We start from the raw sequence: 12,124 nt of genomic DNA, 5'->3' as shown, positions 1-12,124 counted from the left end.
AGTCGAAGAAAAGGGAGGGGGTTTAGTCCTTTTTTCAATCATTTCTACATTACCCTTAGCCTTATTAAGAAGCAAGGATTACCACCTGCTGTCCATCCATAAGTGGGCTTCTCGAGTCAGTCAGAGTCCACAATGAACATCCTATATTCTATCGGCTGCCCAAGCGAGCTCAGTTCAGTCGGTGTTCTGTGTTCTAGTACGATTATTCTCAACCCACCTTTTTGAGAAGCCTTTTGGGTCATCTCTTCCAGGTAAGAATCGAGATTCCAAGTCTGAGTTCTCCAGGTAAGAATCGAGATTTCAAGTCTGAGTTCTACCCCACTCCCATTCGCTTTTTAATAGATTGATCGACCATGGTTATGGAAGGAGCGAGCAGAAGGAGGCTACTCGTAGTAAGAAGAAGAAGCTCACAGCCTGGGCTACCCTCAAGTGTTGGTGGCTTTCCTTGGGTTCACTGAATTTCGTTTAGCAGAGTCGGGAATAACTTCACAACTTCCCTTTCCCGCTTAATCACTTCTAATTTTAGAGAGACGCGAAAGCGAAAGCCTATGGGGTCGCTTCTGTAACTGGCTCCTTCTTGTAACCGTCCCATGTTGCTCAGACACTTTTCTTCGTATTTTTCTTTGAACATTCAGTCCATGGAAATGCCATTAAGATGACTGGTGCGGAACATAACCTTCAACCAGCTCTCTATTTCCCTATGCACGAGGGAAAAACCTGAAAGAAAGAGGACTCCCACTTCAGACTTGCAATCGAGGGCAAGTAGAAACGGAAGGCGCTACTCTGAGGCATCACTATGGTCAGGCTATCGAACACGGATCAAAGCCCTCGTACTAGCTTCAATGAATGTCATTTCACAGCTATATGAGATGCACTTTGATCATAATTCTAGAGTGAGTGGCAGTAAGTTCAATCAAGTGATATTTGAGACAGAAGCAAGCAAATGGTCCAGACGTAGCATGGTACTCTTTCTACCACTATGTTAATACAGAGATGGTTTTGAAATAATTTTAAAATAATTTTTTTTTATATAGAACACTCGTATTGATAAAATGATTTGAACTATTTTTGGAAAAATGGGTATTTCATCCTTTTTTTCATCCAATGCTGAATCGACAACCTAATGCCCCTATGAGCGAACCGATCTTGATATGTTTTAGCCATGTCCTTTTGAGCTACAAAGAAGAAGGTTTAGATAGAGAAAAGAACGGAAAGACAAGAGCTCATACTCTCCGGTAAGACCAATCGGGCTTTCCTGCTTTTCTGTTAGAGGGGCAGCCCAAAAACAGTCCCAAATCACACCCCAATGGTGCCCGACTGATGCAATAGATTTAAACCAATAGCGTAAGCAGAGAAAAAACTCTTCCACTGTCTCATTTAGTGCTCCCTCTTTCTCTTCCTTGATCGTTCGTTGGTCTTTCGATTTTCATTTTTATATTCATCATTCGAGTTGGCCACAACACTCTACGCTCGCCTATCGATAGATAGCAAGTTGCTTCCAAGCAGTTGGATCAACTAGAAAGTTTAGGTGTGCGGTATTTGAAACGTCTTCCTAGTTCGTTTGCTAGCAACAACAATTTAAGCCAAATAATTCACAAATAGTATGGGTCATAGCTCTTTACTCTGCCTCCGGATCGGAAAGTGACTTCCCTAAGGCCTAAGGCTTACTCAGGTAAGACTTCTTCCTTCTCCCCTTCCTCCACCAGATGTGGCTTCCAAATCAATTGGGTGAAACTTTCGACTCATCCTAGCCACTTTTTTCTTACTGGTGGTGTGAAATCCCTCAATCAGGGGGTCCCCGGCAACAATCATTTGACTTGGGTAATATAATGCGCTGGCTCCTTCTTTCAGCAGCTAAGGAGAGGGTTACCACAAGGACCCCACACCTAATGGGCAATCTTCTGGTCCCTGCAGAAAGAAAGAAGAATTTCACGCTCTGGTGCTATATGCGTAATTACAGGCTCTCTCTATGCCCATGCATGCAAACGGACAATTAGTTAGAGCAGCAGAGACTCTAGCGAAACTGATTGCAAAAGAGGGGAAATCAGCCACACCTTTTGGGAGGGGAAGGGTTCCTATTCTACTGGTATCGTGAGTAAACAACCTCTTGCTTGGCAATTTGGGAGTGCGCCTTAGCATTGTATCTTTGACCCAGAGCTTTCGAAGGAGGCATAGGTAGCAGCGGTAAAAGTATTACCATGAAAACCCTTTAACCGGCTGTAGAAAGTCGGGTTAGTGACTCCATTCATTCCAATACACACGGAGAAGAGCAAAGAATCCATGGTGTAAAACAATCCCTGTTATAATCCACCCCTTCTTTCCTACCTAAATCACCAAAACTGTGCAACTATCCATATGCAACAGGATAACAAGAAAGAGAGCCAGCGAGGCGGTAGTAAAGAAGAAAAGGAAGGGTGTGTGTATGTGTGTGGGGGGGGGGGGGGGGGGGGGGGGGGGGGGGTGGGGGTGGGCGGTTGTGGGGTTGTGCTTAGGTGGAAAGCTCTAAGAACTTGTTCCACTTGTTTGATAACACCTTTCGGTAGGATGAAGAGTGAGGACCAATTACTGTCTTCCGGGGCCCTATCTTGATCGAAGTCCTGGAAATGAGTGGCACTTACCTCCTGGCAATGACTAGGCGAGCTTATTTCATCTTTAATGGCCGGCCCTTCCAGATTCTAATTCCTTATTGAGATCGAGATCTTGTTCCATTAGACCCAGTTCGATCAGATTCCGCGCGCTGGGCATACCTCTTCCGTGCATCTTTCTCGTGGCGGGAACAGAACAATAGAGAAAGACCCGGTCGACTTGCCTTGGGCAAATTAATAGAACGTAGGTTCGAAGTCCGAGCTTTAAAAGACCTTCCGATTTAAACCTCGCCTTCCGGCTCGCGGAGATGTTTGAGGAGCGCTATGGCGGCGAAAGGATGGAAGAGATCATGTTACACTCCCAATCATCATTATGAGGCGGTTGCTCCTTCAATATATCTATTTCAAAAAAAGTGAGATGAAAAAAACTCCTTGAAAACTGATCACTAAACAGCAAAATACAATGAAAATGGCCTTGAAAGGCTCTCAACAACCCGCAAGTTTGAATCTTGTACTACGCTATGGGTAGACCGACTCTGGGTACACAGAAAGACCAAGCAAGCTTTTCATGAAGCCCAAGTCGCCCTTAGTAGTATTCCAAGCCAGCAGGATGTGTATGTATATACCTTCCAAGATGTGAGGCAAAGCTTGAAGCGAAGGGACGAAGACTAACAATACGCGGTGCGATTTGGAGGACATAAGACCTCTCCCTTCAGATAGCTTATGGTGGCTCTTACAGCCCCATTCTACTTCCAGTTCCCGGATCACTCACTCGAGGAGGTTATCCCCCGATCATTTTGCAATGTCTTAATCAAATGCCACTAAGAAGAGGGGCCGTCCTCTTTTCCGCACCAATCCTTATTGGGTCCTGCTAGGAACAGCCCATTGGGCATCTCCGACAAGACATAAAGCATATCTTTCTCATCATTTTGAACGGGTCACGTATAAAAAAGTTGTACTACTTTACTGTTCTACCAGCACAATTTTCCAAAAGATCAAGGTGTACTTTTTTAAACTTTTTTAAATGACAATATTATCCTTCATCTTTTGTACTCTCTCTCCAGTTTACTTTCAAATTCACATACATTATGATTAAAATTTATACATGTTTAGCTCGCTTATGAAAGAGAGTTTAGCTATATGTGAAGGGACGTGTTGAGAATAAAAATACTGAAGTTGCACCTATCTAATGGTATAAGCTATTAAATGAGGAGTGATGCTATGTGCACCGACCAAAAATATACCGACGGTGTACCGACCACCGCGCCGGGCCCACTCCGGCCACCGGATGGCTGATCCGAGCCGTCTAAAAATTCTAAAAAACGAGAGGCCCTACGCGAGAATCAACGTCATCCGATGTGTGTAGGTGCTCAATCCAAACACCCCATTTTTTCGTATATATATGTGTTGATTCTCGTGTAGGGCCTCTCTTCTTTTTCTTTTTAGAATTTTTGGACGGCTCAGATCGGCCGTCCGGTGGCCGGAGTGGGCCCGGCGCGGCGGTCAATACACTATCGGTATGTTTTGGTCGGTACCAATATCATTTTCGTTAAATGAGTTGGTGGATAACAATATTATATAATTTTAAAAAAGTTGATGCGAAATTAACAATGAAAATAATTTAAATAATAGTATTGCTATGTGTACATATGTTATGTACATATCATATACATATGAGTTTTGTTGGTTGGGCTCGTCTCGGATCCCACAAGATGATTCAAACTGTCCATTATTTTAAAATATTTTTTTATGAAGCCCTGTAAAAATTAGTTCAACCCAACATCGATAAGGATTTTTTCTAAATTTGTAAAGACGAAACTCAGCAGTTAAGTATTTTCGCCCCCTCAAATTCAAAAAAAAATCCTTACCGATATCGAGTTGAGCTAATTTTTTACAATGCTCCATAAAAAAATGTTTTAAAAGTAATGAACAATTTGAATCATCTTTTTGAGATTCGATGTGGACATGGTATGTACAATTTTATATGTACCCATAGTTTTATTGAACGGAGAGAGAGGAAGACGACGAAGCGTAGCAGATGTGTTCTTGCTCACATATGGATTTGACACGTGGCGACCTATTTTTCTGCGCTCACAAGGTAAAAGGGGGTAGGAAAAGTCAAAGAGGGACAACTTTGTCATTTTCGTTAAGAGCTTAATCAGCCTCATTGCAATTAGGGCTGCAAACGAGCCGAGCTTTACCATGTTCAATCTTGTTTATTAAGTTTTTAACGAACACGAGCTCGAGCTCACTAAAAACTTAGTCGAGCTCGAGCCGAGCAGGCCTTGGCTTGACTCGAGCTCGAGCTTGTTCACGAGCCTTAACGAACCAACGAAAAATGTATATATATCCTCGCATAGGCCTAATACAACCAAAAATATTTTGATTGTGAAGGTATATATCTTTCATTTTCCTATGGAGCAGGGGTGTACTGGTGTGCGTGTACTCTCATCTCTCTTGGTTGACTAGAAAGTGAAAACGGAAAGAACAAATTCTGAAATAATGATAAAAACCCTAAACTTAAGTATATATACCCATTTTCAAAAACAAAAAAAAAGTACATATACCCCGGCTCGCGAGCCGACTCGAGCCGAGTTTATCCTAGTTCAAGCTCGGCTCGTTTACAAAACGAGCTAAAAAAATCGGCTCGAACTTGTTCATTTAACTTCCGAGCTGAGCTTGAACGAGCCACTAGCCGCTCGCGAGCGGCTGGTGCATTTGCAGCCCTAATTGCAATCCGATCGAGGATTTGACACCAGCTGAGCCGTGCAGGTTTTTGGGCGCGTGAAGCATACTCTATGATGCCTACTAGGCAATTTGTAGAATTTGCCATCCTTATTTACTACTACATCTTTTTTGGGTGTATAGCTCAGTTGGCTAAAACATGCCCCACTAAATTATGAAAGTTTTTGGCCCTGGTCTTTTAGCAGATTCAAGGTGACTTTTAATCAGGAGTTTCTCAGATCACACATAAAATGAATGATATTTCATAACTAATTGATTGAGCATACGTCGTCTGCTTGGACTCAAATGAACGTTCTGAAGAAAATTCAGTTAAGTTATGTTATAGAAAAAAAAGAATTCTTTTACTTTTTTTTACTTGTTGCGGATTCCCGAGGACTATAATTGAGTCGGGTCTATGCAAAAGGATGACCAGTGGGTTTATAGCATGCTTACCGACACTGGAAAGACAGTCCTACTTATCCTCTTATGCTCCTCATTCCACTCTCCTGAAGGCGACGTGCAGTGGTCCGGCTAGCGGCAGCTAGCCGATGAAGTGGTTAGTAAGGGTGAGGTCGGGGTTTGGGGTTTTACTGTGTTTTTTTTCTTTTGCTGGCCCTTTGGCTCGGTTTTTCTACCGGCTGGTCATCCCACTCTGGTCTGTACCGGTCTAGTCTCTCTAGATTCAGTGGGTGTTGGTGGTGAGCAAATAATTTCTTAGTTTAGGGTTTGATTGTTTGGCCAGAGTTTTCAGCTGTGTTAGGGCTTCGTTGCGTGTCTGGACTGTGCCGGCAGTTTGGTTGCGCGATTGGGCTGTAGCTAGGTTCACTGGCGGGTGCTGGTTTCACGGTCGTGTTGCCGTCCAGATTTCATATGTGCTTTCTCAAATTTGAGCTAGAGGTTCTCTACTATATGGACTTAGATTGGCTCTCATCTGGCGATTTTGTCGGTCTTGCTTTTGCAGGGAGTGCATGTGTCGAAGTCTTGATAATTTTAGTTCATTCTTGTATTTTTTGATGGAATCTGTATTGCCGGCTCAGGCTTTGATATGAAATGAATTGAATGTGTTTAAAAAAAAATTATATGCAGATGTGCCCATAAAACTCACAGCAATAAACTTTCCTGGTTCTCGAATACTAGTTTTTTTTTTCCTATAACCGGATGTACAGGCTAGTATGAGCACACTTCGACTAAATCCAGGAAACTGAAATTAACAATCGAGCAAACCTCTAGTAGCTACAAGGTTTGAAATATTTGGACTTCATGTGATTCGAAGTTGCGACCTTTTGGGTTTTTCCTAGATTAGTTTACTTGCATAATTGCTTGGATTTTCATGTATGTTATCGGTTTTGGTTCACTAACTAGCATTATCCACATTTATGAACGATAATGTGCTTCTTGGCCATATTTTGGTACTTTTAAAATTGTCCATTGGACCTGTGGTATTTGATTTGAATTGGAGTTCAAAAAAAAATTGATGCAATTAATTAGTCCACCACCTCCTTCGGGGGGGATTAGGTTGATTAAAACATCATTATTTTTTTTGTAGAAATTTCAAAACGATAATTCGTAATAAAACATCTTAAAATTTAAGTAGATTAACCATTTTATCTTCTTTTTTACCAGGACAAAAAGGGAAAAAAGATTGTGAATACTGAATAGCCATTTTCTCCATCCAAAATCAACTTACCTCACCATCGACATTTCTTCTGTGTCTGCATTTTACCTAATTTCTATTTTCGGAATCCAAAACGATCCCATCAACTACTTTTTTTTGGTTCCGGTGCGATAGATTGAACTCTTTTTCACAATTATTTCGTATAAGTTTCCACTTACCGTTGGCCCAAACATTTTTACTCTTAATAGAAGTCGAATTTTATAACGACTTCTTTATTTATTTTGTCCTCTAATTTTTTTATCTACTCTCACGGTCTCACCCGCATGTCAAATAAAAACTTTCATTCCGGTAAAAAATAAATAAAACTTTCAAGAAAATTTGACGATTCGTTTTTTTTTTTTTTTTTGGTGCTGGGAAATGACAGTTACCAACCTCCTGCATGTACCCCGTTGCGGGGCCTCTCAATTTTTTCTGCCACTCTTTCTCCGCACCTCTCGTCTCTCTCTCTCTCTCTCGATCTCTCGACCACTCCTCTCCTCCTAATGCTGAGAAACAGAAACCGTCCCCAGAACATCAAGGGGTCGGTTCTAAACCTGTCTGAAGACAACCCATTTGGTCGATCCAACGTTTTTGTTCGAACGCCCAAATACAGAAGCAAATGGCGTCGAACAATCGATGGTTCTGTGTGATCCTCTTCGCCCTCCTAACGGGATTGGCTTCTTCAACCTTCATTCCTGGTATTTTTCTATCTACAATTAGCAACGACATACATTTATGTGAATATATTAATTTGATGGATATATTATTGTAAGATTCCTTTTTTGTTTTTCTTCTGATAATTTGGAAACCCCAAGGGTGCCAAGTGGTATCGGCTTGGGACTTAGGGTTAGCTCTCTCCTAAGGTCTCCTAAGGTCTCAGATTCGATTCTTTTTGGCGTCACCTCACCCATGCATAAGCGTGTGAAACGGCCATGGGAGGGCCATAGGATTAGTCCAAGATGCGCGCAAGCTGGCCGGGACTCCTTGCATTACCAAAATTTTCCTTATTTTGATTTGGTTGGGTTTTATATGTGCAGGTGATGTCTTTCAATCTCATGGGTATACAGCTCGTGCCCTCCTTCAGGCCAAAACAGGTTTACTCTCTTTCTCTTTGAATTTGCTCTTTGTTTGGTTGACGTGAAAAAATGTGGTGTGAGGGATGAATTTTTTGATATTTGTGTGATTCATATCCTCCCCAAACTAGTAATGGGCAAGAAGAAAAAGACCATTTTTTCGCAATCTATTTGAAAGAATCGCTTTTTTATCAATGTCTGTTATTTGTTCATCTTGCATTTGCTAATTTAAAACTTCTCCAATAACAAAATAGAGAGAATTCCAATGTACTTTCATCAGGAACCTAGAAGAAATGTACACAGAGAATTGTTTGGGCTTGTACCTGTTGAAATTAAGTTTTTGAGTCAAATTAAGTTAAGGAGAGAAATAGAAAATAAGTAGGCTTGATCTGGTTGTTCAAGTACTGAGTTTTGTGTCAACTTTAAACGTTATGTGTATGGAAAACATATGAAGGAACAATGAATCGGGGTTCCCTTTTAAGACTCCTTGGTCCTTCCTATTATGTGAGGGCAACAGAAAAGTGAAATTTTTTTTTTTTTTTTTTTTGGTACTTCGAAAGTTGATCATTCAAAAACCGAAAAGGGATTGTTTAGTACAGACATAGTTCTAACATTAAACAAACAACATAAATAAAATGAGATTATCCTAATTCCTAAACCGGCCAATTCCCAGGCCATCTTCTAGGACGAAATGCCTAACCGATTGTGTTGGCTCCTCTGTGACCACCAATTCCTCTAATTTCTCTGCTCCCATCTTTGCTAGGTGGTCTTTGCTTTTTTTTTTTTTTTTTTTGGTCAAGCGGAAAATATGACTTAGAACAGCTCCAGTGCAAGCCATGAGAATTTGGGCATCGGCTACAAGCGCTTGTTGGGGGTGTCCATTGGGATTCTCCTTGTTGATCAGTTGAACCGCTACTAATGAGTCCATCTCAATCACTACATTGCTCGATCCTTTCTCTAGGATGATCGTTAAACCCCGGTAGATACCCCACAATTCCGTCTACAAGCTAGAAGTGTTGTTTAGCTTCCCATAAAATCCAAGAATCCATATGCCTCTGTGATCTCGAAACAAGCCACCAAATCCAGCCATTGCTCTCATAAAAGCATCCATCTGTATTGAGTTTAACTCCAGCTGCAGTTGGGGCAATCCAAGAAATTAGTGAATTTTGAATGGAGCCGTTGATCAGAGGAGTTTTGAATGCCTCTATAATCTCATAGGAGTAGTTAATGATGTTTCTGTAGCTTATATTGGTGACAACATCAATGTCATCGAAACTGGTTTTGTTCGATCTTTCCAGATTCGCCACACAAACAATGAAAAGGGTAACCCAAGAAACATCATTACCTATCCCAGCTTTACCTTTCGCTTTGAGACTGGAAATGATCCAAGTCTCAGTCGGGCATTCAAGGCTACTCTTGCACCAATGGCTATTAGAAAAACAGTTCCATATAACCTTGGCTTTCAGACACTCCGAAATAAATGAGTCCTGTCCTCGTTGTCATAACCACATCTAGGGCAAAAGCTTGGGGGGATAATCCCTCTGTGAGCTCTGAGATGATTGGTGGGAAGTTTATCTTGTAAATTAAGCCAAATAAAACTTTTGAGTTTTTGAGAACCTTTAGTTTCCAAATCCATTTCCACCCTTTCAAATCAGAGTCCTTAGAGTTAATGAAATCATAAGCAGTTGCAACAGTAAACAAAAGTCAAAATTATACAAGTACATACGGGCTCGATATTTATGGTTGGGATTCAAGAACATGTTGTTTACTAAGGTCCTCAAGGATGCAATTCATACGTTTGCCAAGATCATGTTGTATTTTATGCTAGTACCCATGTGTTGATGTATGTGGTGAATTTAGGAGTATGATAGTAGTCAGAAATCAGCATGGCACTTGGGTTAGAACCAGACTTTTGAGGGATGGGGGCCATTATAAATTTATAAGTGTGTTGAGAGCATGCACTAGTTCTAAAGTAAAACTGCGGACTAAACCAAGGGAAGCAGAAGATTCTATATTGTCAAATGCAAGTATGAGTTTGAGAGGAAAGATCAAAATCCAAACAAATAACCAAGAAATGCTGCACTCAAATGTGAAGATATGAGCAAGACTTGCATGTTGCATCCTAGGCCCCACTTGGAAGTAATTGTCTGCTTTGGCCAAGCATTGTGGTTTTTGTCCCTCTGGGCTCTTAGCCCCAAAAGCATCTCCAAGTTGAAAGCGTCATGTGCCATCATATTGATTTCATTCATCAAATCGCCTTCCCTACAGATTGGATTGCAAACTTCATTCATGTGATGAACTTCCTGACTGTTATTTTGCAGTTGCTAATTTGAGTTTTGTTTTGAGGTTTGTTCTCAATTATCATCTTGGGAAGTTTGTGGATGCATGATCTATTTCACTGTCTGTCAGTTACCTTTCTAGAGATTGTATGCCTGCTGAATCTTCCGAAGTTGCGGTCTTTCTGTAAAGTTCTCAACTTCCATTCAGAGTAATTCACATCTTCATTTCAATGTAACAATCTTAAAAATGAAATAAGCTAAGAAGAAGTTGAACAATGGAGAACATGTTGCTGAAACAGAGTTCTTTGTTGATAAGTATATGCACTTATCGAGAAACGAGGGTGAAGCCCCACGTGATAAGGAATCTCATGTCTTTTAGTGATGTAAATTAATGTGAAGTTTAGTTTGAAGAGAGAGGCAGCAGCTAATGCGAGTCATGCGACTCCGAGCATTGAGTACATGGCTGATTGCTTACCTACCTTTCGTATTCGAACTAAAGTCCGTTTCGTTTGAGTACACCTTGTCCTCGATGATACTTGTTCACAGTCGTGACATTTTGAAAACAAGGGATGACTCTGATTGTCTTTACGTTTTCCTTTTTCAATCTCATATTGATCATTTAGATCATTACAACGTCTCAAACAAGCGGTCATCATTTCAAATCATGGTAACTACGACGGAAAGGAATGGAATATAGCACTTTGGAAAACAGCATTCTTTAACATTTCAAAAAGGTTTAAATTTCCTGATTATCTTTCCATGTTTGGATCTGTTAAACAGAATGCCCCCCTCACATGTATTACAATCTGAAATATTACTCCTGGGGAAAAAGTAGACAGAAAGGCATAAATCTCTTATCATCATAGCTTCAAACGTGTGTCTGAAGAATGTATTCTTTTTTCTCTGCAGCGTGCACTGTGGATTTCGAGCATCAGAACTACACAATCATCACAAGCCAGTGCAAAGGACCCAATTTCCAAGCGGGTCCCTGTTGCACTGCCTTAAAGGAATTCGCGTGCCCTTACTCTGTAGAGATCAGCGACGATAAAAGTGATTGTGCTTCAACCATGTTCAGCTACATTAACGCCATGGGAAACTACCCCCCTGCTCTCTTTTCCAGCTTGTGCGTTGAAGGGAAGCAAGGCCTAGATTGCGGTAATTTTACCTCTACGAAAACATCCGTCAACAACAGGGCCGCACCAATGCCAATGATGGTCACGGCTTCCTTCTTCATGTTACTATTCCATTTGTTTTGAAAGGATGATTCTCATTGGTTGAACTAAACTATGTGTGAATTGTTTTGGTACATTCTCTTCTGTGATTTTTAGTGAAAACGGAGACTGCCTCCAAGGTTGTATTTTTCACTGATGGTATTCTTGAACTGAAACTGAGGAACTAAAAATTATACAGTCCCATTGCCATCCCTACTAGCATGCTGAGTTGAGAAAGAATACCACCTAGTGCCAGTAATAATCAGTCATATACTTTAAGTCTTCTGGGATAGCTGATTGGTGCGTCTTGCAAAAATTCGTAAAATCAAGAACACTTGTGCGCGTGCGCACAAGTGTGCAAGTGTCTGTGATACAGTGGCAAAATTGTGTTTTTTTATTACCATGACTGACATTAATGTAGATGAGTAATTTGTTTGAGTTTTGTTCATTAAAACGTGAATCGCGGAAAGCCATATTCCTTTATTAAAAGAGAGCCCAACCCTCTTACTCCACCTGCGACTCAGTCACGTGATGATCGTTCAAGTATATCGAGCTGGTACGAGCCGAGCTCATCGTTCAAGTATATCGAGCAGGTACA

At 41.0% G+C, this 12,124-nt stretch overlaps 1 protein-coding gene across 1 annotated transcript; it reads left to right on the top strand.

Moving 5' to 3' along the window:
• Window positions 1–7,406: 7,406 nt before the first annotated feature.
• On the top strand, window positions 7,407–11,730 carry LOC131328969 (GPI-anchored protein LLG3-like). Its single transcript, XM_058361963.1, has 3 exons — window positions 7,407–7,661; window positions 8,001–8,057; window positions 11,225–11,730. The coding sequence occupies exons 1-3, from the start codon at window positions 7,583–7,585 to the stop codon at window positions 11,569–11,571; spliced, it is 483 nt and encodes a 160-aa protein (XP_058217946.1). The 5' UTR covers window positions 7,407–7,582; the 3' UTR covers window positions 11,572–11,730.
• Window positions 11,731–12,124: the final 394 nt, after the last annotated feature.

Source organism: Rhododendron vialii, chromosome 6a (genome assembly GCF_030253575.1).
Source record: "Rhododendron vialii isolate Sample 1 chromosome 6a, ASM3025357v1".
Classification (NCBI taxonomy): Eukaryota; Viridiplantae; Streptophyta; class Magnoliopsida; order Ericales; family Ericaceae; genus Rhododendron; species Rhododendron vialii.
The sequence above is the reverse complement of the archived record's forward strand: the minus strand, read 5'-3'. Positions and strand labels throughout refer to the sequence as shown.